The following is a 25,183-nucleotide window of genomic DNA, read 5'->3' on the forward strand; positions in this document are numbered from 1 at the left end:
CTTCCCAACACGCGACACCTTCCCAACACGCGACACCTTCCCAACACCTCTCCAGCCCGCGGTGACTTGCAGGTCAGAGACTTCCTGGGCATGTAGGCAATGTTTTTGTGTTTAACAGGGCCAGATGGATTTTTAGCCTGTTGATTCATCCAGTAACTTTTGAGTCCATGCACCTTAAGGTGCAATATCCAAAGGCAATGATGGGTTCCTAGATTTAAGAGGTGACTTTCTCCTCGAAGCACATACATATCCCACTGAGCTCAGCACACGCGGAAGATCTGGGAGGACCAAGGCCATCCTTTTATTCAGGAACCCCAAAAGGCATGAAGATGAGGTTTAAAGGTACTGGATAATACCACATACATCATTGTAGTGGTTGTTGGCTGGAAGGGGACTCTGGAAACTTCTGCTCCAACCTGCTCGGAGCAGTCCTGGTTTAGTCTCGCAATATCCTGAAAACCTCACAGGACGATGAGGGAAAGGCTCCCACCTCCCACAAAACCTGGCTGATCCATCCTCTCGGTGGCATGAAACTTTATTGGAAATGTGACCATGAAAATAATAAAAAAAAATCCCCCACCTATGATAGAGACCAACAGAGCTCTTAACCCCAAACCATCTTCAGCTCTGCACTTCTGTCTGCCTACAGCACAAGGCTTTGGGAAGAGGAGTCTCTCTGTGCCCAGCCTTGCACAACCAGACCTAAACTTGGTTGGGACCTTTTCATGCCATTGTAAGACTATCAATAAATAATATTTTAAATTGATTAAAATAAAAGGCTGATGACTTCTGTCTTACTCATGATAGAATAGTGCCTATTTAATTTACCTCCCTAACGGGCAGGCAACGATTTACACTTCATGTAAAAGACAACGCCCAAGACACAGAGATTCGGGTCCTGGTATTGCCTAATGGGTGATTTCTCTGTAAAATGGGGATCAATCTGGCAAAAACCTCCTCAGAGGGGTGCTGGGAGATCTCCTGGCAGACAGCCCCGGGTAACAGCGTCTTACCCATCAAGCTGACCCAAACCCAGGCTCCCCAGCACAGCTGCACCATGCCGTGGTGGTGATCGCTGCTCTGCCCACAGGGTGCCAGGACCAGCCCCTGTCCGTGGGGCAGGCGCTTACGCACGGAAGGACCATCGCCTCCTCTGCTCACAGGGTTATTTATGCCTTACGCAGAAATGGGAATGATGCAGCCGTTTGCAGGGGGAAGATGAAGAAGTCAAGCAAGGTTTTTAATTCATTTACAGCACTGCGAGTCTTGCTTGGTCACTGGGGGTGGTACAAGCCCAGCGAGGGATTCCCCAGGCGCTGGATGCTCTCTCTTTCCCGCAGCCCCCTGCAAGCACTGCTATTTCAGAGCCCCGAGGTGCACAGAGCGCCTTAGCTGGAGCTGATAACAATGCACTTGATGTGAATACCAGGTAAGCAGCGCGCATTCTGGATTTACAGGAGGAAAATTGGGATTGTAAAAAAGGGATTTACAGTCTGTTTCAAAATCCTACCTCTTCCTGTCCATAAATCCAAAGAACGCACAAAATAAGTAAGTCCCTTGGCTGGGACTGCACCATTTTACACAAGATAAAACATAAATGGAGTCAGGCAGAGAAGGGAATGTGCCAGAGGAGTTACTGCTGGTTGCCACATTTTTGTGCGTTTCAGGGAAAAAAGGGAATTCCAAAAAAAGCAGCTACACAAACAAGCCAACCTATGGATATGGAACAAGCCCACAGCCGTCCCAGGAGAGGAGCCGGGAAAGAGCCACGCGGTGGAAATGCAGAGTACGGCCCCCTCTCGAATGGCCAGGCTGCTTCCCCAGCTCTCATCTCCCTAAACATAAATACTGTAACGCAAGCATCTGACTGTCAGAGATGCACAGAAATCCTTGACAAGGTGAAGCGATTACGAGCCCGGCACAGAGGTGTCTGCCAAGGAGCTGGCTCCGTAGCAGGAGAGGTGTGAATGGCCCCTTCAGCCCATGGGGGCTTCGTGCTACCGCAGCAGTGTTGATGCACTTTAACTCCTTGACTGCTGCTCTTGCGCCTTCAGACCGCGGTACCCGGAGGGCACAGAAGTGGGGTGGCTTACCCTTTGACGTAGATGTCACTCATCTTCTCCCCGGTGATGCTGAGGTCGTCGAGGATGACGTCCTTGGTGTTCCAGATGATGCAGCGCAAGTAGAACCTGAGGGGCACCGGACACAGGAGAGACATGAGAGAGGGGGAAATCTTGGTCGGGAGCCCACCCAACAGCCTGGTCGTGCTATTCAGCTATTTAGCTGGAGGAGCTCAGATACGAGCCATTTTTCCCCTGAAGATAAGCCTGCTCAGACATCCCTCAGCTGAGCAGGTGGATCCCTCCCCACCCGGCATCTCCAAGCCCTCTCCTCTTCCCCCCCCAAGGAGAAGGCGCAGGAACCAGCGCTGCACCGAGTCAGGAAGGAAAAAGAAGTCACCTCTTGGCTTTGCGTGGCATGATGTTGAAAGGGGGACCGGGCTGACCCAAAGATTTTGGAAACAGATCCACCCACATCTGTAGCTTTCCCTGCATGGAAAGAAAGACACGAGAAGCCTGGTGAGCCTGCTGTCTGGGTCACCCTCACCTCCTCAGCAGGACCCAGCACAGAAATTATCAAGTGCTCCACAGTTCCTTTGATTTCTAAGGTTTCTTCACTGGAGAAGTGTCACTGAGAATTTTAGTGATAGCGGGGTTTGTATTAATGGCCTGTAAGAGGTCAGCCTGAATTAGCTGAAGGTGCACTCGAGGTTTGCTCTCCAAGGCTGAATATCTTTACTTAGGGCCACACTGAGGGCTGGGTCCATGGGAGGTGCTGGAGAAGCAAGCAGCTCGCTCATTTTCCACTGTGTCACACCAGTTGCCACCAGCTGAACAGCTGGCTTACGGGTTTCTGACCATGCGAGTGGAGGACGGGATGAGGAAAGCGAATTCCACTTTCAGATAATCCTTCCAGGGAAAGAGCAGCAGAAATGCAGCTGAAATCTCAGGAGGTCATTTCTTAGGTGGTCCCTTTTGCTGTAAAACACCAATGGGTGCCAATAAAATATTTTATTGTACAGTCTCAAGGGTCTGAAGAAAAAAAAAAAAAAAAAGGCATCCTTTGAGAATCAGCCCATCACAGAGGGCTTTGTGGTTTGCTTGTTTTTTGGCAAGAAAATCTTCCATTTCAGCAGAAAACTTTTAAAATCTGCCCTTTAAGCTCGCTGCAAACAGCCCGATGGAGCCAGCCTGTTCCATGGGTTTGCGGCGGGTCAGGGCCACGCTTCTGGGAGCTGTGGCGAATGCAACACCCACTGAGCCAGCCAGGTTAATCCCCTCCGACCCAGCACCACCACCACGGACACTCCCGATTAGCAGCACCAGAGCAAGGCAGACCCTGATCGCTCTGCCCATATGCAAGCCCAAGACACGGAGGAAACACCCTTCCTAATCTCCAAGGCTGGTCCGACACTACCACTGTAAGGACAGCACAAACCCACTGGTCGGCTGACAGCAGCCACCTCCTGCATCCAGTCATGAACTTCAGTGGGTGAATTGGCCTGAAAAGGTGTTAGAGCCGCTGGCCGGGCATTTACTTCAGCCAGCAACTCCACTGGACTGGCTAAAAACAAACCCCAGGAAGGTAACGGTGCTGCAGCGGTGTGGCTCAGCATCCGTGCGCGTTTCCACCAGCTGCAGAGTCAGTCCCACGAAGCTGCCTCTGCTGGGCAACTGGAACACGTAAGAGAGATGAGGACAAATCACTGTGTTCTCCAGGAAGCAGCACGTTTTGGTCCAAAGGCATAAAGCCACATTCATGTTAATCACAGAAAAGGGGTTAGGTGAAATACGGATACCTGGGTTTTGATTGGTTTTGGATAGAAGCCCGTTTAGCTTTTGTTTTGGCTTAGAAATATCCAGCCTGCAATAGTACTAAAACTTTATGCCTCCAAGGACTTGTTCCTGCTGCAGAAATCATGCTGCGTTGCCAAAGGAGCCTGCAGGAGCATTGTCATTACAGAGAAATTCTACATCAACGCTTTCAGATCAGAAATGGCTTTCCCAAGAAAAGGGAAAAAAAAAAAGAAAAAAAGGCTTTTGTGAGCAAATGCTGATGGAAGTGAACACCTATTCCAGGAGGCTGGAGCCAATCTCCCCAAGCACTCAGACCAAGCCAGCCCCGGAGCTGAGTTCCAGCCTGTGTTTGACAGCAAGTGCTCTGCTCTGCCCCGTACGCTGGAAGCCCACCTCCTGGGGCAGACAGACCCCGCACGGCCTCACAGCGAGCCAGCCAGTGATGCACACCTCTCCAGGAGCAGCAGGAGCTCTCCCAGAAATGTCTCCTCCTGCCGTAAGCCACCTTCCAAAGGATGCGCCCAGGCCACGGAGAACATCTCACCCGGTTAGCGCCGGGCGGAAGGGAGATGATGCTCCTGGTCTCATCCTGAGCACGCAGCACCACTCACCTGCTCGATCTCTGGCTGGAGGGGGCTGTAGAGAGGCCTGGTCTCCACGTGCTCCGGCACCAGCCCTTGCTTGCGCAGCGCGTACAGGGCGAGTCGCTCCTCCACCGGCCCCAGGTGGGGGTTGATGGGTTTGCCATCCTCTGCAACGGATCAGAGCAAGAGCAGTGTCACGCCACGCATCGGGCAGGGTGCTGATCACCCCGGGGGGGGCTCTGCAAGGGATGCTGCTCCGGGGGGAGCACCGGGAGCAAGCAGGAGCCCACCAACCTCACTGCAGCCAGGAGCAAGCAGGAGGAGCTCAGGCTCCGTTTGCAAATCGACCACCGGAGACACGCCAGGGCGCAGAGCAACGTGGTCCCGGTGGGACACGCGGGCAAACCATTGCTCCATGGGACAGGGACCTGCAGGGGGGCTCGCACAATCCCACCCCAGCCACAGCACGCCCCAGCACAGTGAAACATTGCAAGATGAAGCACATGGAAAGGGGAATCTAGGGTCTGATCCAGCTTGCAGTGCTTCTAAGGGCCCAGCACCCCCAGACTTACAGCAGCTGGGGCTGGCAGCCATCCAGCCCACGCTGCCGCTCTGCTGCCATTCCTGTCCCCAGCAGAGCTTTGTGCAATGGGCACTGCAACGGGCTGCCCGGGGACGTGGCGGGGTCCCATCCTGGAGGTATTTCAGAGATGTGTGGACGTGGTGCTGAGGGAGATGGCTTAGTGGTGGACTTGGTAGTGTTAAGGGACAGTTGGACTTGATGATCTCGTGGGTTTTTGCCAACTTCAACCTAAGATTCGGTGATCCTACAAGTTAACGCCAGCCAGGGGCTTTGGCTGGGCAGAGAGGAGTGCAGGGGGGGGGAGCTCCCTGCTCCTTCTCTGCTGGGTTCAGGGAGGAAGACAGAAATGAGAGGAAGCTGAGGCCCACATGGGCACCACCAGCACAGCTCCATCACCCGTCCTGGTCCCTGAAACCACCTCCACATCCTCATCCCACTCCACGCCAGCCCTTAACCCCTCCACAAACGCACTGCTGGACGAGACCACTTAGCAACGGACATTTTTGCCCTCTCCACCCCTCGTTCAGGACCCTCGTCCCACCAAACGTGAAGGGCCTCAGCCACAGCTGCTGCTCCCTGCCCGTCCCCAGGGCCGAGCCGGGGCTGTGCAGGGCTCTCCCCGGCACACGGCTGCCTTGCAGCCTCGTTTCAAGGCCGTGCACCTTCAAGGACCTTTGAAATGAAATGCGCTCCATAAATATTATTACAGCTCTGCAACTTTCAGGTGATATATCCCAGCTCCTTTCTTGGCAGTGTCTTGAAGTGGTTAACTTCAGACATGTGGGCCATTTCCCAAGCAGTGGAAACCTGGCGTGTGTGCGTGCGTGTGCGCGCACAGGAAAAAGAAAAAGCCCCTCTCAGAAAACAACAAATGTGGGGGTTATGGAATAATGGTCCGGGTGCAGTGCTTGTAAAACCCATGCTCTCGTGTTTAATAGCTTCACTTTATACCGCCAGGTTCAGATCTGACATTGCTCTGCACACACAGCTGGTTTCCAGATCTCCTTGAGGTCAAGCATCAGACTTTGTTCTGTTTTTTTGAACTGATTGCCATTAAAGCAGAGGAAGGTGAAAGGCAGAGGCTGGGAGAGGGGGGAAGCCCCCGCTCGGTTTAACACCTCTCCAGCCCTCGCTGAAAACCTTTCGCATAACAAGAGGCTGAGAAGGAGCTGTGGCTTCCCGGCTCCTCCTCCCAAGACCAATACCACAAATTTGTGCCTCGACTCCCCCGAGCACAGGCGGGCATCAGCCCTGGACTGCTCCTGTCCCTGCAGCGGCCTTCGTTAGCCAAACTGCTGCTCCTGGGCCCCGTGCCCTGGGGTTTCGCCTCCTCCCTGAGCCCAAACCCCCCTTCCATGCTTTAAAGCAGGGTTTCCTCTAAAAGGCAAGCTCCTGCCCCCAAGGATGCCATCAGAGGGGCAGGAAACTTCAGGTGTCAGTGGTGTTTGGGGGGAGGGATGTGCAAACGAAAAAATGCCTCCGTACCTCCCCGTGATGGTTCCTCCTTGTCGGCTGATCCGACCTTGCCAGCACACCTCGCTCCGGCTGTGCCGGCACTGTGCGTATGATCTTGTCTCCCTCTAGTGCCCCCAGCCCCGAAACGCAGAGCCCTGAGGTCCTCAGCCCAGCAGCAGCTGGAAGCCAGGCTGCAGCCTCTCTGTGCTGGGCTGCGCTGCTCCCAGCCTGCATGTGTTCGGTTTGCTGCGAGCAGCAAAGGCAGGGAGAAGCCGTGCTCAAAGTGCCTGGATTGCAGGTTTGGGTTCAACCCTTCGGGTTTGGTGAAGAGCCAAGTGCAAGCTGCAGCCTGGGGGGGCAGAGCTGACCTTGGAAAAGGTGGGCAGCAAGGTGAGGACAGCGACGTGCTCGTCACCCACTCCTGGCCTCCACTCACACAGAAAGGAGCAGGACAAGAAAGCCCCCGTGATGTGCTCATGGCCTCCAGCTCCAAGCCTTGCTCTGGATAACGGAAAGCTACCCTCAGCCCCGAAGCAGCCCCTTACCCAGTTCGGAGAGGATGTACTCCTGCTCCCGGAAGATGACCCGGTCGGACTTGTAGGTGGGAGCCTTGTAGTTGTGCTGCAGGGAGAAGAGGTGAAGCAGCTGGGAAGGACGGAGCTGGTCTCGCCACTGGTTGGGTCCAGAACTGAAGCAGGAGGGAAAACAGCAGCTCAGCACGGGATAAAACAACGGCCGGCCTCAGTAAGGGGCCACAGCAGCATTACACCAAAGAGGGCTGTGCTGAGGAAGGTGCAGCCAGCTCCAGCTCTGTGCTCACGTTGGCCCACCAGTGAAGGGGGCTGCTTGTCCCACACCCTGCTCAGCCCCAGCTTGCAGGGCTGGGGTACCCTGATAGCCCCCAGACCCACCGCATCACCCTTCAGCTGCTCCCGGGCATGGGCAGTGCCCTCATTGTGGTGTGCCCATGAGGTGTCAGGGTCGTAACAGGATCTCACAAAGATTTATGTTATTTGAAGATGCTGGAGGAGAGCCAGGGCTTGGGGGAAGTATATAAACTGGGGGACTTCTCCAGCAGGAATCTGTCCCTCACAACAAATCTCTGCAGTGCAATATGGCATCAGCCAGGTCCCTGGGACTGCAGACCTATGGTCAAGGCTGGGCTGAGGGATTGCCCTGGTCCCCATGGCCACCTCGGCACTGCAAAGCCCTGGCAGCTACAGAGACCCACTGCCCAAGCCTACAGGGATACCTACACACAGTAGGTTTGGGGAAGCCCACAGCGGGCCCCGTATTTTGACAGGAAGCGGTTCTCCAGGTCTATGACGGTCTCCCCAATCTTCTCATCCTTCGACAGGAGGTCGTAGTCATAGAGCGTGATCTTCAGGTCCTTCTCCAGGGGCAGGGTGCAGCTCAGCTCGAACATCCTGTGCAACCAAGAGATACCCATGAGATGGAGATCAGCCTGCTGCGTGTTCCACGGCACACCTTTGCCATGTTTGGCTGATGGTTGATTTTGAAGGTGTTTTCCAACCTAGATGATTCTGTGGTTCTGCTGGTGCTGTGCTGTGCTGGCTTAGCTCACGGACAAGCCACCGAGTAAGCACGCCCTGGGTTTCCCGTTGCCTGGCTGAATTACCCTCGAGCAAACTTTGGCCCTGTTTAGTTTCTCCACCTGCTAATTGGAAGTGACAGCAGTCACTGCAGTACCCTGGGTACAAAAGCAGGCATTGAGAGACAGGAGTCCTCATTGCCATGGGGTAAGAAATGACAGCTTTGAAAAACCAACTGCCCTTTGAGCCTGAAGAGCAGAAATCCAAAGTAGGAGGCCAAGCTTGTGGTCAGCCTGAACCCCCCAAAACCTCCTCATCTTCCCCTGCCAGTCCCAAGCACCCATATTTTGTGCTGTCCCCTCTGCCATCCTTACACTGCAGTCTATGTAGTGACATAACATTAAACAAGAGCAAACCTTCCTCGACCTCTTCAAACAATGGTTAGTAAGAGACAAAGCACCAAGACCCTCCCAGACCACAACACCGTGATCCAGACGAAGCCTGTTTAAGGGCCTTAGAGATGTGGAAGGTGGGATGGAGGGTGAGGATGGAGGACAGTCTGAGTCTGACCCAGTGCCACCAGAAAACCCTCCACCTGCTGCCGAAACACCATCAATTCAGGGGCAGAACACGATGCCCATTTCCACCAGCAGCACCCACCCCGCAGCAGCTTTTAAGGAGGGGAAGTGAGTGATTATGCCACCAATTAAGAGTGCGGGAGGAACTGGGGTCAGCAGAAAGTAATTAGCTAAAGCTGGCAGGCAGCCAGCAGCCCAGGGAAAAGCTCGTGAAACGGGAGGTTTAATAGCCCGCCGGCAGCCAGGACCTCGGTTTTACGTCTTGCTTTAAAGACGGGGTGGGAGGCGCAGCGCGCTGTCTAGACGGCCGCTGGCCGGGAGCCAGGTTTGGCAGAGGGGGCCTGCCCCGGGAGCGGAGCTCCCCGCAGACCAGGGCTCCCTCACGCTCCATGGGGAGCACCCCCTTTGCCCCACAGGAAAGGCAGAGCTTTGGCAGCTGAGGAGGAAACAGCTTGTCTAATCCACGCAGTCCTTCGAGACCTCACCGGTATCGCCCTTGCCATCCCTACCCCTGCTGCCCCAACCTTGCTGTGGTGTGTCTCCGTCTGCATCTTGTTTTTTTGGGAAGCTGTCCCAGCACTGACAACCTGAGCTGGTGAGAGGCCCCAAGAAAACCAGAAGGACCTCACGTGCTTTAGGGCTTGACCCCTGTTTGTCCTGGAGCACAACACCCTCCACCTAGCCCCAGCTTGCCTAGGAGACCCAGGAACAATCAGCATGTGGAGGCTGAGCACCAGGCTTTCCTCTGCCTCCCTCTGCTTTGCCTCATCCCTACGGTGCTTTCCAGCCCTGAGGAATACCCTTTTCTGAAGACAACCTTTTTTCCTTTTTGTCTGAACTTTGTGTTCCTCAACCAGCCAACAGCAATTTTATAAAATAACTCCTTTTCAAGGTGTGAGATGTGTTCATCTGATTCGTGTCAATGCGGAGCAACGCTAGGGCCACATGATAAAACGTGACTGTCTTATACATCCTTGTATAACCACAAGAGTGGGGAAATGGAGATGGTTAATGTAGGTATATAGTTATTGTGTTTGGTGATCAGTGTATGGAGATGGCTCTCATATTCTTATATTCGGTGGTTAATGTCTGTGTATAGTTCGTGTGTTCTGCAATGGCCTCCTGACAGGAACAGCCTGGAGCAGAGCTGTTGCCAGGCAGAAGACTGGGGGGGGGGAGGGAGAACATGCATGGGGTCTGGGGTCAAGAAGGTTCGAGAAGATTCCAGAAGATTCCAGAAGAAGAAGAGGGCATGCTCGAAGGAGGACACGCCCCCTGATGAATATGCATAAGTAGAGGAGATATAAACCCAGAATGGGAACTGTGGGGGTGTGTCTTGGTGGAGTGGAGACTCCTGGCACACCCAGCGCTGTTTGCTTGCCTTTATTCCTCTAATAAATTGACAACTTAAACTGGAATCCTATTGGAGACTCAATCATTTATCACAAAGGCATGTGATTGGAGGTGTCCCGTGTCACAGTAGTGATACAGACCTCCATGCATCATCTCTTTTCTTCAGATGTTTTAACAGAAGTGCCTAAATGAGGAACAGCATTGCCCCAAGCTCCCTCTGCTAGCAGTGGGAAGAGGCAGAAGCCTCCACAGGGGGATCTCAGGTCTAAACAACCCTCTTGATGTCTCCTCACTCTCCACTGGTGACAGAGCAGACCCAGTCCATGCTTCACAGAGTCCCAGAGAGAAGATGAATGTGAACCATGGGGGGTAGGACAGTGACCAAGCCAAGGTCAGACCCACTTCAGCAACTCAGGCTGGATGTGAGCTGACAGTGCACCAAGGGAACAGAAAGCTCTGGCTAGACCACCTCTATTCCCTCAAAATGACATAAAAATCCCAGGGAATCCAGACTGAACCAAAACTTACTTTCCAAAGACAGGCTCCAGCGTACAGGGGAGGTAATTTTCTTGGTCATTTATGGATTTCTTTCCCACTGAAATCTTCACATAGGGATCACACTAAAGATGGGCATAAAAATAAATGCAGAAGTCACTGCACAGCAGTAGCAGAACAGGAGAGGATAGGACAGGCTGGAATGGAACAGAACAGTTCGGTTCAGTTTGGTTGGACAGGACCTACAGAAGTCACCAAGTCCAACACCTGAGCACCTCAGGGCTAACCAGGAGCTGAAGCGCGTTCCTGAGGGCATCGTCCCAGCGCTTGTGTGCTGCGGGCAGGGGGCATCCAGCACCCCACCAGGGGGCTGCTACGGGTGTTTACCCACCCTCGGGGAGAAGAAATGTTCCCTCACATCCCACGAGGAAACGTTCCCTCTGCCCTTCCCTCCACGGCACTCGCAGGCCGTGCCCTCCAGCACAGCCACGTTGCCCTCCCTCGGGTGCCCCCCCGGGAGCTCAGCACCCGCTCCGCACTGCGGGCCCACAGCCACACACAGCACGGGGCTGAGGGAGCTGCATGTGCCGTGACACAACCTGATGCGCTGTAACTCTGCCACCCCTGTCCCAGCCAGCAGGATCGTCCACTACCCCTGATTCACACCCAGTTTTGAGGACAGGACAGTCCGACCAGAGGTTGTCACCACTGGCGAGGGCCACTTGCACTGCGATTCCATTTCAGGGATGACCAAGGGACCGGTCAGCAGTGTGGGACAAGTGTCCAGATCCCTCTGAGGCCCATGAGGTGGAAAAGGAATGAAATAGCATGAAAGGAACTGTTTTTGGCTTGTTTGATGGACTGGGCTTGCTCTGGATTCCTCAGGATGTTCCCGTTCACCCATCTGAGTCACCTTCTCTGAACCTCAGGGTTCCCCGGAGGTCACAATTTTTTTTTTATAAGTTTGGGATCTACTCAAAAATAGATTTACAAATGCAAGAGACCAAAATGTCAAAGGAAAAACATTTTGTGTCATTGACAATGTGGCTCAAAATGTTTTTTTTTTTTCAATATGATGCAATAACTTTAAAAAAATAAAAGAGAATGGAAGCATGCTTTAACATAAAGCCTCATTGTGCATCTCAGAATTATATCAGATTTTTTTTAAAAAAAAAAAGTTTTTAAGCTTCTCGCTCATAACTAACATGATTCAGGGAAAGCAACATAAATCTGAAAAGTGGTTAAATCGACCTGAGTCATCATTTCCTCCAGGGGAAAAAAAAAAAAATCACCAAAAACTCTTCACTTAGGTTGAATCCTACACCTGGAGGGACCCAGCATCTTACTCAGATAACATCAAAAACAAACAAAAAATAAACTGGGAAAAACCTTGGTGATTTATGCAGTCTGGAAAAAGCACCCAGTCCAAGCTCCTTATCAGTTTTCTCCGACTTGAGGATTAATTAAGAAGAGAAGGATGTGCCTGGGAGAGGTCAGCAGCACGAGCACGGGCTGGGCTCTCCTTTGGTCTGCCCCTGACTGGGACGAGCTTCAGGAGACAGCAGAGCACAGGGAAAAAGGCTGTGGGCCAAGCTAGGATTGGCTTCGGTTTTCAGTGAAAAAAAAAAAAAAAAAAAAAAAAAAAAAAGGGGGGCATTTTTTCTGCTCCTTGATTTTCTTTCTCAGGAGTCCCTTATGGGAGATTTCTAAGAAATTGAAAACCCTCATTTCAATAACTGGGCAGATTAGAAAGTAATTTGGAGTTGTCTGTGTCAAAATATTTCCTACCTTTTTCTTTAAAAAAAAAAAAAAAAACTGTTTTCCAGCAGAGCAAAGAGAGTTAAGAAAGATTTTTCCCTAAGGTTTTTATTTTTGTTTTTCAAACTGAAACAAGATGAACATTTTCTTTTTGAACCGACACAATTTTCTTTTTGCCCTGAATTTTTCTTTCAGACTGGCAAAGCTCTGCAGAGAGCAGTCATGTGAGAGACCTAATTTTGTTTCCTTTGGCACGGAGGTACAAGAAAAAAAAATAAAAAAGGAAGAAAAAAAAAATGAATTTAGCTATTTCAACTAGCCCGACTGAAAAATCCCTCAGGATGGAGGAAGAAGAGTTGGCTCCTGGGACTCCCAGGTGCAGCAGCGGAGGCAGGAAGAAGGGGAACGTTTTCCCCTTGTTGCTGTCAACGTTGCTGCTAAATTTTAGGGCGAGCCACCCCACAAGCAGCAGCATACCTTCCCGTTGGAGTCCTTGGGCTGGAGGCCGAAGGCTCGGACGATGTAGACCCGGACGAGGCACTCCTGGGGCCCTCTGGCCGGCAGCTGGTGGAACTGCCGGGGCGGCGCCGGGACCCTCGGGTCGTCGGGCAGGGGGTAAATTCGGAACGACCCCTGCAAGGAGAGAGGGGCTCAGCCCCGCTGGGACGGGCCTCGTGCTCGCGGCGATGCATGCGGGTGGCCGTGGGCTGGGGACAGAGCCCAGGCCCGCTCCAAGCTACCAGCACAGAGCATGGCCTGCCGGGCTCTTCACCAAGCAGGGAGACAGAAGCAGGGAGGAAAGCTGCCTGCAGCGCTCATCCCATGCTGAAGCATTGATGCTAACCCTGTTATAAGTCTGCGCAGAGCCCCACTATCCTGCTTGCCCTCAATCTCTTCTTCACTGGCGTTTGAGCCATTGCAAAGGTGTGAAGGAGCCTTGCTGCCCCCCAGATCTCCCCCCTGACAGTTTATGCTGAGGCATTTGTTGCATTAAGGTCCCCGGGAGAGGCAGCTGCATCCTCAGCGAGAAAATGGGAAAATTTGCAAGTGTTTTATTCACCAGAGCTGATTGTTTTTTTTCCCAGAGAAGTGACAGGAATCAGTCTCTGGGTGCTGTCTGGGGGAAGAAAGTGGAACAGGAATTCCAGAAAAGCAGCTAAGGAAAATAAATCCTTCTCCTGAAAGCAGACTAAGGGCTGCTCCGTTAGAAAGAGCAGACTTCCCATGGCTGCCCTGCACTGCACAAATACCCCCCCAGACAGAGCTCCGAGCACCCGGCCGCGTGTGCTCCTGGCCACGGCCCAGCTGGAAGGGGCTGTCACACCTTGAACTCCCCCACGACCGAGGGGTCATCATTGGAGTCCTGCGACCGCCCGCGGTACAGCCTGAAGGTGTGGCAGAAGTCGGAGAGATGCTCGAAGTCCTCCACGTTCTCCAGCTCCGTCTCGTAGACCTGGGGAAGAGGAACCAGAGGGCAAGGGCAGGGACTGCTCCCGGGCAGCGTGTCCCAGCAGAGCCGGGGCAAGACGGAGCCGAGCTTCTCCGTCTGGAGGAAATGCCCCCCCCCAGGGACATCCTTGCTGCCCCAGGACAGGTGAAGAGACCTTTGGGAACCCGACAAGAAGTTACAGCACATCAGAGAAGACCCAGAGTGTGCCCAGGTCTCCCAGAGCGTTTTCCATCCACCAGAGGGCTCCTTGCTGGGAGCGTTTTCCTTACAGCCCGGGAACATTTCCCCCCCTTCAGTCCTGCTTGGGCTCCTGTGTTACTTCTGGCACCTCCTGTAACAGGGCACCTAAATCTCTTCCCGTAACAGTCTCTGGCTTTCCTTCCCAAAGGTCTTTCAAGGTGGCAATTCCCCATCTCCTCCGCCACTTAGTAAAGTGACAATATCTTAAAGACTGTAAAGTGGAAAGTTTGCAAAGCAAATCAAGTGTTCAAAACAGAATAGCTACTTTAAAGATAAAATAAAATAAAATACCTGCTTTCTGGGGAAAATGATTTTTTTTTTCTCCTTGGAAGAAAGAAAGGCTTAAATGCTCACAATAAATAAATAAATAACAACCCAAAGCTGGTGGAAAAACATCAGGGACTGTTCCCATCCAGTGAGCCAGGGCCAGCCAAGGCCACTTACCTTCAGGGTGTCAAAGCCCTTCTCCAAGTAGGAACCACATTTTTCCCTCTCTCCCGTGGAAGCGTAGAATTTGCTCCACCAGTCAATGAATTCTTCCTCCTGGCAGCAAGGGATACCAGGGTCATACACCTCCACGAGCAAACCCCTTCCAAATGCCTGGAAAGTTGCTGGGTTTCTGGGATGGGAATTGCCCCGCCACCCCCCCAGCTCCCCACTCAAGCAGTCCCCATCCCCACATGTGCAAGAAAATAAATGTACAAATGCGACTTCCACCTAAAATAGTGGTCCTCAGGTGCTGTACGTCTCCCAGGAAGAGTGCAACCCTTTTCTCACTGACACTGTCCATATAACTGAGCAGAACTCATACCGCCCGTGGCCACAACGCCGCCAAGGTGCATTTGCCTCATCTGCTACGCAAGCTGCATTTCAGCTCTGGGGATGCTGTTCCAAGAAGAAAGCCGGCTGCCGGCTACAGAAAATGTATACATTTTATAAGAGCACCATTTCTGAAATTTATACAAGCGAAGATGAAGGGGCTTTGCCTGCGATGCATGAAACGTTCCTGAAAAATAATGATGCCTTATTTTAGAAGTCCACAAAATTCCATCACACTGACCTAATGGAGGAATCATAATAGAGGTTTATTGGATTTATATTTTAAGCCAGCAGCACAGACTCTAAATTGCTGTCTTGAATAGACATTGTTTTTAATAGAAATATTACATAAATTAACTCTGAGGCCTCGTCTGCCTCCTTTTTCTTTTTTCTTTTTTTAATGTTGCCTTTCATCGCTTCCCCTGTTTTATTGTTTAAAAAGCTACACTCTGACCATCGTGGCTTTCTTAGGGCATTCCACAGGTACCGGGTTACAAGGAAAGCACTTAAACTAATCTGACGACTTACCCATGGTATCTTCTGCAGCCCCAAGACAAAGAATTTGGTTAGATATTTTTGCTGATTTCCACTGATATTAGAAAAGGGGAAAAAAAAATAAAAAAAAATAATAATAAAAAAAAAAAAAGGAGGCAAGGGAAGCAGCTGGAATGTTAATAGCAAAGGACATGATTTCATTTGCCTTCAAATGGAAAAGCCAGGGAACCGATGGCTTCACCGCGCAAGCATCTGATTCAGGGATTTCATTTAGCCAGCAGCATCCCTGGTGTTTGGTCCTGGCCGCGGTACAGGATGCTCCCGGAGCCAGGGGCTGTGCCTGAGCCTGGGTAGGACCTCAAGGACCCCGTGTGCCCCTGCCAAGCCTTGAGGGGTGAGTATCGGTGCTGGACACGTTTCACACCAAGTGACCGCAGCCTACAGTTTCGGCTGGGAAAGAAGCTCGTTGGCAGCTGGTGGCAGGATGGTGACCCTTCTCCATTCAGTGCAGGGACAAAACGAAGCCCCTTCAAGCTCCAGAGTGCCCAGCTTCGGCATTTGCTGCTAAAACGGGGAAGGCATTTATAACCCAGGAGCAGCAGAAAAGGAACTGTTTCACCAGGAGGGAGCCTGAGCAGCAGTCTCCCAGCAGCTCCATGAGCATCCAGGGCAGCAGAGAGCCCCTTCCAGCAGGGCATCCCTGCAGGCAGGATTGGCGTACGGGCTAAGGCACGGCCGTTTCCAAAAATAAAGACATTTGGATTCCAAAAAAAAAAAAAAAAAATGCCTTTAAAACCAGAACTTCACCAGCATGCTGCAACTTCCCTCTTAAGTATTTCTGGAATTGTGGCTTGGACACAACAGCAGCACTCAGACACATGCTTAACTTCAGCCGAGTGTGCAAATCCCTCTGAAGTCAATGAGGCTCTTCAGACGCAGCCTTAAGGGCTTTCTGGATCAGGCCTTGGGTTCAGCAGAGCCAGCAGCAGTCGTACTCACCCCCTCCAGATGATATAACGGGGTTTAAGCTGTGCCGGATCTCCGTGTAGGACTTTTACCCAGGGGCTAAGTACTTTGCTATTGAGGGCATTAAAATCCTTCCTTCCTCCAGACCCCAACACGCAGACCTGTGTCATCCCGACGGCTGCCGGGATGTTTTCAATCTCATTTTGTTCCATACGGGGGCAAGGCACCGGCTGGGACCTCATTTTTGTCAGGGGGCTGAGCCAGCACCGTTCTCTCCCCCAGCGCTGGGTTCCCTCGTCCTGCAAGCCCAGGCACCAGATGCGTCCCCAGATGGGGACAGGAGGAAGTCGGGGTTGTCCAACACAACCCAGCTTTCACAAAGTACATCAGAAAGGGACATTTTGGTCTGGAGCCTAAGGAGCTGCAGGAACCTGAGAGCTTGTGTGTGGGTCCTGGTGAAACTCGGACACCTCACAGGTGGGGAAACGGAGGCACGGACAGGTCACCGGCCAGACAGCAAAGCCAGGAGCAGAGCAGGCATGGGATAACTGAAATCCTAACAGTCATTTCTGCTCTTCTAATGATTACACACGCTTCCCCGTGGGAATACAGCTAATTACAGCACTAATAAATATTGCCTCTAAAGAAGCTAAGCCACCGCCTCGGTCTCCAGTGTACTCACACCTCACATCTGGGAGGCAGATTTCCTGCTGTAAGCTCCGCAGCTGGGATGAGAAGATCTCCGCAGAAACAGCTCGGGCATTTATGGATGCACCTCTGTAAAAGCTGTCTGCTACCCCGCTTTTGCAGGAGATGACACCCTGCATCTCGGCCTCGGAGAGCGTCTCGTTAGTGCTCCTCGTGCGCTCAGCCAGGGCACCGAGACACCAAGCACCTCCCCGTGCCCTTGGCCTCCGACCTCTTCCCCAGGAGGGACCTTTCTGTTTCTGCTCTGGACCTTTCTGTGCCACCTTTCTGTTTTCTTTATTTTCACCTACTGCTAATTTTGCTCAGAAGTGGGCGAAACTGTCCTCAGCGTGAGGTTTTTGTTAGGTTTTTGTAGTTGTTGTTTCCTAGCCTGGTCAGATCCAAAGGAGCAAGCACCTGGGGCTGGGCAAGGACAGGACCAGCCTTCCTGGCCAGAGCCCGCATGCTGCACCGGGGCTGTGGCAGTGCCATGGGAGGTCCCCGTGGGTGGACAGGAGACCAGGAGAGATGAGGACAGCCGGAGCACCCCGGGGGCAAGGCTGGGCTGCAGCGCGGGCCATTGGCGCCCGTTTTCAGCTGGAGATATCCAACACCCAGAGCCCTTCCAACTAACAGTAACAGGATAAGCCGTAAAATATGCGCTCTGATTTGGAACTAGCAAACACAGCAAATAACCAATTATTCCAAATAGTTTACAGATTCTGACTTCTTTTTTTATTTTATTTTATTTTTTGGCTTGGGTTAGCTTTGCTAACTTGCCATGTGATGGGTTATTTGTATTTCTTACAACCCAGGCATCGCGAGCCAAACTAACGGATGAAGAACTGCACAGAAAGCACCTCGTGGAGGCTCCTCGCTGCAGCTCAGCCGTGTCCGAGGGCTCCTTGTGAGCTCCTCTCCTCTGGGAATGGTCGTGAACTGCCCGAGTCCAGCAAGCTGAGGCTGGAGGGGGAACCTCTGGCCAGACCATCGCTCCGCTGGGAAGGCAGGAGCTGCACGGGCATCAGCCCGAGGGACGAGCACCGTCCTACAAAGGGTGCTCCAAGGCTTTTCTGCACACCGTGGCCCCGGCTCCCACCTCCTGACAGCCACACCAGGGCTCATTTGTGCTGCTCAGGAGCCTGTCTGCCACTTTGATCCCAGCAGGGTGGAGAAGACATGCCTGAGGATGCGGTGCCAAGGGGAAGCAGGGTCCTCGGAGCCATTGGTGGCAAACAGGCACTGTGCACAGCAGGGAGCCTCCCCTCAGGGACGTGAAGGGTTAACATATAACCCCCAAACTGCAGCTATTTTCCCTGAAGAACTGCAAAAGCCACGTCTCCAGGAGCAGAAGCCTCTGCGTGACCTGCACCAGGACAGCCCAAGAAGCAGCTGAGAGGCACCCGGGGGACAAAGACCCGCAGAGCCCCACGGGTAGAACGAGGGGGTTTGGAGAAAATGAACTCGCAAAAATCTGAATGCATTTTGGGTTAATTAGCATGGACAAGCATATTAAGCCATGCAAACGGCAGCGTCTGAACAGCACAAATGAGGGAACAGGGCCCAGGACAGCTTAAAGGATTGGAGCGAGGTCAGGCAGGAAGCCAGGGGTGGAAAACCACTGATCGGCCGTATGAGGCTTCCCCCACGGGGACTGCTGCCCCCGGCCGCCCCCACTTCGCCCTCGAAGGGAAACCTTAACCCCCACTTTCAGGCAAAGGGCAACTTCTCCTCCCTAAAGGAGAGGGGTGGGAAACTGCCCCAGACGGTTCCCTTTTCAGTACTGCTCTCAAGCCGGATACCAAAAGCAACCCAAAAGATGGAGCTTCACCGACACCCGCATCTCACCCCTGTGTAACGGGGTCCCAGAGCGCCCGGCTCTGGCGCAGACACCTCCGCTACGCCTGCCTGAGCCCTGCTCTCAGCTCGGCTGCCAAGCCCTGCACATTTCGCACCCCCTGGGCTTCTGGGGCTGCTGCCCCGACCCTATAGCCCCCTGTGCCTTCCCAGCCCAACCACGCCAGGGTCTCGCCCCAAGCTGCGGGGGGACACGGGACAGGACCTGAGCCAGGAGCTGCACTGGCCCCATTTCGGGATGCTCTGAGAAGTCAAACAGGGGATTCACAGGGCAACAAAAGGGGAAATTGTGGATAAATACAGGGAGGGGGAAATGGCTCACCAATGGGCTTGTTTTGAGGCATTAGGAAGTCATGAGCCTTTGGGAATTAGATGGTCCTGAAGGTCCCTTCCAGCCCCAGCATTTTCTGATTTTATGGCTCTGTGCTTCAGTTTTGGCCAGAGCTGTACCAGAGGAGCGTGAAGAGGGATCAGATCGGGGAGATCTACAAACAAGTGCAGGCTCAGGGCTTGCACTCGGGCAGCCTCCAGCTCTGGCAGCCCTGAGCTGACATCAGTGCTGGGGCTGGGGAGGTTCAAGGTTTTCTCAGGGTTTTTCAAGGTTTTCTCGGGGTTTTTCAAGGTTTTCTCATTTTTTTCAAGGTTTTCTCAGCACCCTGCCACCAGGCTGCTCGGGAAGAGCTGAGCAACACCCTCGAGGTGAAGGAAAAAAGCTCCTGAGGAGCACAGCGAGGGGCTGGGCAGCCTGGGCTGCAGGTCCACGCGGTCCCACCGCGCTGCCCCCGCTCCAGGGCATTCACGCTCGCGGTCAGCTCCCTCGCACGCTCCACACCAGGCTGCGATTTTTGGCCGTAAAAGCTTTTTTTCCTAGCCTTTAAGCAGCTGCAGTCCCTATGCCGCGTTCCGCAGCCACAGAAGATGCTGCTTTCGTGCGAAGATCCCCGGCCGTAAAGGAGAAGGAGCCAGGAAGGAAGGCGCGCGCGGGCGGCTCGGTGGCGCAGCTTCCCCCGGGAACGTCAGCTGCTCCCTACAGCACGAGGTTTATAACATTTAATCACATCCTTGGAGGGTCCCGGTGCAGGCCAGGAGAACGGGCTTATTACTGCCTAATACTCCGTAGCTTTTATTTTAAATTAATGGCTTGCAGCTTTTTTTCTTTTTTCTTTTTTTTTTTTTTCCTTCCAATTTTTATTTGAAGTAAAATAAAAACATATTCGTGTAAATTAAAAATGCTGATGAACGGGGAGGGAGGCTATTTATGGACCTTTTGTTTCCAGGCTCGGCATCCAGCACCGCCACCCGGCTGCCCTCTGCACCACAAAGGGAGCCGCTGCGGTCAGCAGCACTGGGGGGGGGGGGCGCAGAGAGCAACTGGGGTACAGGAGAGGCACACGGGGGGGCAACCAAGCACCCATCAGTACCAAAGAGCCAGCCCGGAGGTAAAGGTGCCTCCGACCCTGTGCCAGACCTACCAAGGTGCCCCTACGGGGCTTCTGCATGCTAAAGGCATAGCTGCCATGAGAAGCTGAAAGGCAACTCTTACCCCAGGTGCTCTCCTGGCTTGGATTTTGCTCTTTTCAGCTTTCCTTCCACCCCACGTGCCTGCTCCTGCCAGCGCCACGGTGTGAGTATCGCCCCCAGGCTGACCCTCACGGGCACTTTGTGCCCCCACGGCACCGCTCCAGGTTGGGCATTGCTTATTCCAGCGAGGATGTGGAAAGCAACACCATTAACGCTGGCCAGGAGCGCGCAGGAGCAGCCCCTGCCCTGGAACTCGTGGGCTGGTATCAGGAGTGATCTAAGAGGGGTGAAGAGCCCCAGGGCAACAGCCCTGCTGGGGCTGAATTCGGGACTTGGAGAGGAATTGCTCCCCTGTGCTGTCAGCCCTAGGAAAGCAGAGCAGCCTCGCTGCCCTTCTCACATCCCTCAAGCCTGGTTTTCTCAGGAACAGCGCGTGAAGGGAGCAGGAGACGCTGTGCAAGGAGGGACCCGTCCCTGCTCACCCCATCCCCACGCTTTGAGGCCACCATCCTGCACACCTGCTGGACCAAAACTGTGCCACCGACTGACCCTGCCGATGAGCTGAAGCCTTCCTGCAGTGAAATCCTCCTGCTGGGGGCAGGCAGTGCCTCCCAAGGACAGCTCACACCACTTTCGGACTTGCTGCAGTCCCGGGGGTCCCCCCAAGTCCCCAGCCATGCCACGGCGGCCACCCAGGACAGGCACCAGCTCACCCCATCTCCGCCGAGCTGCCCTGCAGAGGCCGTGGAGAAGACCCCCGACCTCGTGCGGGATCCTGCCAGCCCCATGAGCCTCCCCAGCCTTGCCACCCAACCCAGCCTCCTTGCCTCGGGGTGACAAAGCAGGGGAAGCTTCTGGGACAGCAGGGGGATCCTTCAGGGAACGAAACATCTCTGCTGGCAGATCTTTAGGTATATATACGTGTACATGTACCGTTCATTAAAACAATTAAGCAAGTTAGAAACGAAGCAATACCTACATGAGGCTCGGACCGAGAAGCTGGCATGTTAATTAGTGCTGAGCTGGTCAAACCCTCCGCAAGCTACAAATTAAAATGGTCGGTTATCAATGGGGTTAGAGAAACAATGGTCAACATCCATCAGCAAAAGCACATTTCAGGAGAAACACAAGGAAGGAGCCCAACACGTTCCACCTTCCCTCCCCCTCCCCGGACCGAGCACCCCCAGCAGGAGACCGGGTCTGGGTGGGGGACACACGGGGTGCCTGCCAGCAGGGGGTTATCCCAGCCTTTGGCTGGAAACTGCAGCAAAAACCCACAGAATGGAAAAGCCACCAGGGAAAGCTAAGCTGTCCTCGTGTCCCGGGACAGGAGAGCATCTCCTCCTGCGGACACCGAGGGCTGGGGTCACCTGGAGCCAAGAGGGGGGCAGCGGGGCCGGGGGAACCCAGCACCGAGGTCTGGTACAAACAGGTCTGGTACAAATGGGGGAAAGATTTCTCTGGGCTCATTTCCCATTAAAACGGGAGCCCGTCAGAGGCTGGTGCAGGAGACGGCGACTCCATGACTTTTATCAAGGAGAAAAAAGAAGCTCTGCAGGTGGACCTCGGGGTTCAGGACCCAGGAGAAGAGCAGCGAGGACAAGGGGGGGCTGCGGGCAGGCAGAGGGGCTGGGGCACGCCGGGCACGGAGGAGCAAACCCGAAAGGCAGAGCCTGGGAGACTTTGTTGCAGAAAAAAACTGCCTCTCTGTGAGTCCCGGGAGCTTCTTTTCTTTGCGTTTGGTACCGCGATGTTCCCAGTTCACGTGTGCACAGCCGCGTTTTAAACAGACCCCGGGGCTGAACTCCCTACCCCACTTGGACGAGGTGGGCAACGCAGCCGGCAGCGGCGCGGAGGGGTTTGGTGTCTGTTTGCTCTCTTTCAGAGCAGGACAACAACGCCATCCTTTGTTCCCGTCATCCATGGGGGGGGGACCGAGGCCAGGCTTGGCAGGGACGGGGAGAGGCTCTGGAGCCACACGCCGCACAGCCGTGCACACGTGCGAGGGCAGGAACAGCCCCGGGTCCCGCGGCCAAGGTCACGGCGCTGCGAGGACATCGGCCACGGGCAGGGGCTGGCCCCAGGAACCATCCCCGGGAGAAGAAATCCCTGGGGGCAGCCGATGGCCGCGGGTGCCGGACCACCAGCGCGTGGGTCACCCAACCTCCGACACCAGGAGGGGTGGGCACGGGAGGAGCGGCGGCCAGGGCCAGGATTTGGAGGCTGGGGGAGGGAGATGGTGGGAATTGGTCTTTGGCTTTCCAGGAACGAGCCGCCTCCTCCCCTGCTCGCAAACAAAGGGCAGGATTGAAAGACAAACAAACAAACAGAGGAGAATCCATCTGGGGTCAACCGGAGCCATTCGATTCGTGGCAGGGTGTTTTGTTTCTGAAATGTTTGTTTCAGGGGAGGAATGCCAAAGCCTTGCACTTTGAAAATGCTGAAAATGAGCCTTTTGGCGTTGTCATCGCCCTGCCTGCCTCCGCTCTGACCTGCCCCGGGGCTGGGCCGAGGCTCAGATGCTTTCGGTGGGCTCGGAAGTGTCCCCAGGGCACAGGGACCCATTGTGGAGCTGCAGGGGGGCCCCGAAATAACGCCTGCCTGAGCCCACACAGCTGGAACGATGATGACAATCTCCACCTCTGCTAACAGAAAGGAGCAGGAGGGGATCGTGCCCGGGAGGGAGACGCTGCTGCTGCTGCTGCTGCTCGCGGCTGTGCTGGGGGAAGAGGGCCCTGCCTCCAGGTCTGGGGGAACATTTTTCTGACCTTTGCTGGAAGCTAAAAAATAAATAGTAACGGTGCGATGCGGTGGTGTCATGTATTTTGGTTAAAGGGGAGTCAAACAAACAAGAGCTCACCTCACTTCGCTCTGCACGCCCCGGCTGAGGGACCTCGGCTCAGCCACCGCAGCCCCCCTCGTGCTCACAGGGTGCTCAGAGGCCAGAAGGTCTGTTACCGAAATCCCTGCACCCGCCGCCCAGAAATGCCCCGAATGTCTTGCTTAATTGTGGGAGCAACAAGCAAACCGGGAGACCTGCAGCGAAGAGGCCTGGACACCGGGATGTGGAGGGGGGCTGAGATTTCTGGGCAGCCAAAAGCTGCCCGGGGAGCACGCGGCAAGCAGCAGAGGGTGCCCAGGGTCACCCAGGAAGAGCTGGACACCCTTGCTGAACACCCAGTCCATGGAAAAGCCATGGGAGGCTCCCAGAGGACCTGCTGTCACCAGCCCCTGCACCCCACCACCTCACCGCTGCGCTCCTTGCCCGTGGATCTGGCAGCACCCAGGGAGGGACCAACGCTGCAGGAAGATGCGGGCACCATCCTCTGAGCCATCCTCGTCATGCCACAGCCCCAAAGGCAGTGACCGCACCTCCCCTCCTCTGCAGCAGGCTCTGGGATGGGGACAGGTCACCTCCGCCAGGACGCAGCCACGGAGGATCCAGCTGCCAGCCCTGATGGGAGCCCCACCTTCTGGCTGTCGCCTTCCGAAAGTGCCTTTTGCCTCCAGGCTGGGAGGAAAGCTCTTTTCCTCCCACCAGACCCGGCACGGGTCAGCTCCAGCTCCAGCACTCAGCCACCAGGAGCACGCCAGGTCCCTGCGCTGCGTCCCAGCCTGCTGCAGACACGCAGACCCATGCACACACCCATGCTGTGGGGGTCTCCTCCAGGACAAGCAGCCCCCTAAGGGCTCGGGGAAGAACATCAGAGCTAGGGAAAGAGTGTTTTCCCAGGATTGTGGGCCAAAAACACGTGAATTTCCCAGCGGGGATGGGTGACAGGGCATAATTCCAAAGAGGGACGGAGGGACCTGGGTCTGGCGTGCGATCAGGTGGAGCCCACAGCCTCTGCAGGAGCACCACGCACCTGGAAAAGCATCCAGAGCAAAGCTGTGAGGCTGGGAGCTGGGGGATCTGCGGCTGCATGTGGGGAACCCCCCGTCCTGCCCTGAGCGAAGGCAGCACCCGAAACAGGACCGGAGGGACGGCGGTTCCTCCTCCAGCTCCCCCGGGTGCTGGTGCAAACGGGACAAGCCCCAGGGATCACGGAAAACTCCCACCAGCAGCCGTGGGGAGAGAGCTGCACCGCCGGGGCCGTGCCTCCGGTTGTTCCCCCAGCGAGGGTGGCCGGCGAAAGGCCAAGCCACAAACCCACAGCTCTGATCCTTCGCCGTCTGCACAGCACCCACGGCTGCTGGCTTGCGTGCCCCACGCCACCAACGAGCACTTTCATGGTTAACGGTGGTCAAAAGACGGGGAAAAAAAAATTAAAAGGATGATTTTTTTTTTTTCTTCATTTTCTTATCCAAGCTAACTGCAATAAAAGCCACGGAAGCCAAAAGAAATTTGAAATTGTGCCATTTTTTGGAGTGCAAATTGAAGAGCGTGAGCCCTGCATTTCTCTTTCTTCCTTGCCCTCGCCTCCAGGTGCAACAAAACTTGGGGAAAACAGGAAAACAGCGAATGGGTCTCGGGGGGGAGATTGTAAGAAAATGAACTGCAGCAAAATTAACACAAAAACGATTCTTGATTCTCCCCCCCCCAGAAAATAAAGCGAGGAAAGCATCCAAAGAAAAGAAAAATCCGTGAAATCATAGAGAAAGAGGTGCCTTTTCGTTAAAAACCAACGTGTTCTGATCAGGGCATTCCGGGCGCTGGTGGGCATGGCAGAGCAGGGGGACCCCCGGTGCTGTGCTGGGGGTGGGGGCACCCTGGGGTGCTGCCCCGTGCCGCCCAGACGCCAGCAGAGGAGGGGATGGTGCGAGATGGGAGCCCCCTGCCCCTGGAGCACCAACGTGCTGCAAGAATTGGCCAAGGGAGGGAGCTGGCATGGGGGACCCCAGCTGGAGGCGTGGGGGTCAGCACCCACTGCAGCCCCCGCTGCGCCCACCCAAGTCCATAAAGGATCTCTGGGGCAAAACCAGAGGGAATCA

At 54.4% G+C, this 25,183-nt stretch overlaps 1 protein-coding gene across 1 annotated transcript in view; it reads right to left on the bottom strand.

Annotated features, from left to right (window-relative positions):
- Window positions 1–25,183, bottom strand: part of DYSF (dysferlin) — a 75,627-nt gene that overhangs the window by 19,759 nt on the left and 30,685 nt on the right. The window contains 11 exon segments of the mRNA XM_035324108.1: window positions 2,094–2,189; window positions 2,461–2,549; window positions 4,469–4,608; window positions 7,025–7,167; window positions 7,736–7,906; window positions 10,492–10,583; window positions 12,694–12,849; window positions 13,541–13,669; window positions 14,351–14,449; window positions 15,254–15,265; window positions 21,231–21,293. Coding sequence (XP_035179999.1) covers window positions 2,094–2,189; window positions 2,461–2,549; window positions 4,469–4,608; window positions 7,025–7,167; window positions 7,736–7,906; window positions 10,492–10,583; window positions 12,694–12,849; window positions 13,541–13,669; window positions 14,351–14,449; window positions 15,254–15,265; window positions 21,231–21,293 — 1,190 coding nt within the window.

The sequence above is a fragment of the Oxyura jamaicensis genome, chromosome 4 (assembly GCF_011077185.1).
Source record: "Oxyura jamaicensis isolate SHBP4307 breed ruddy duck chromosome 4, BPBGC_Ojam_1.0, whole genome shotgun sequence".
Taxonomy (NCBI): domain Eukaryota; kingdom Metazoa; phylum Chordata; class Aves; order Anseriformes; family Anatidae; genus Oxyura; species Oxyura jamaicensis.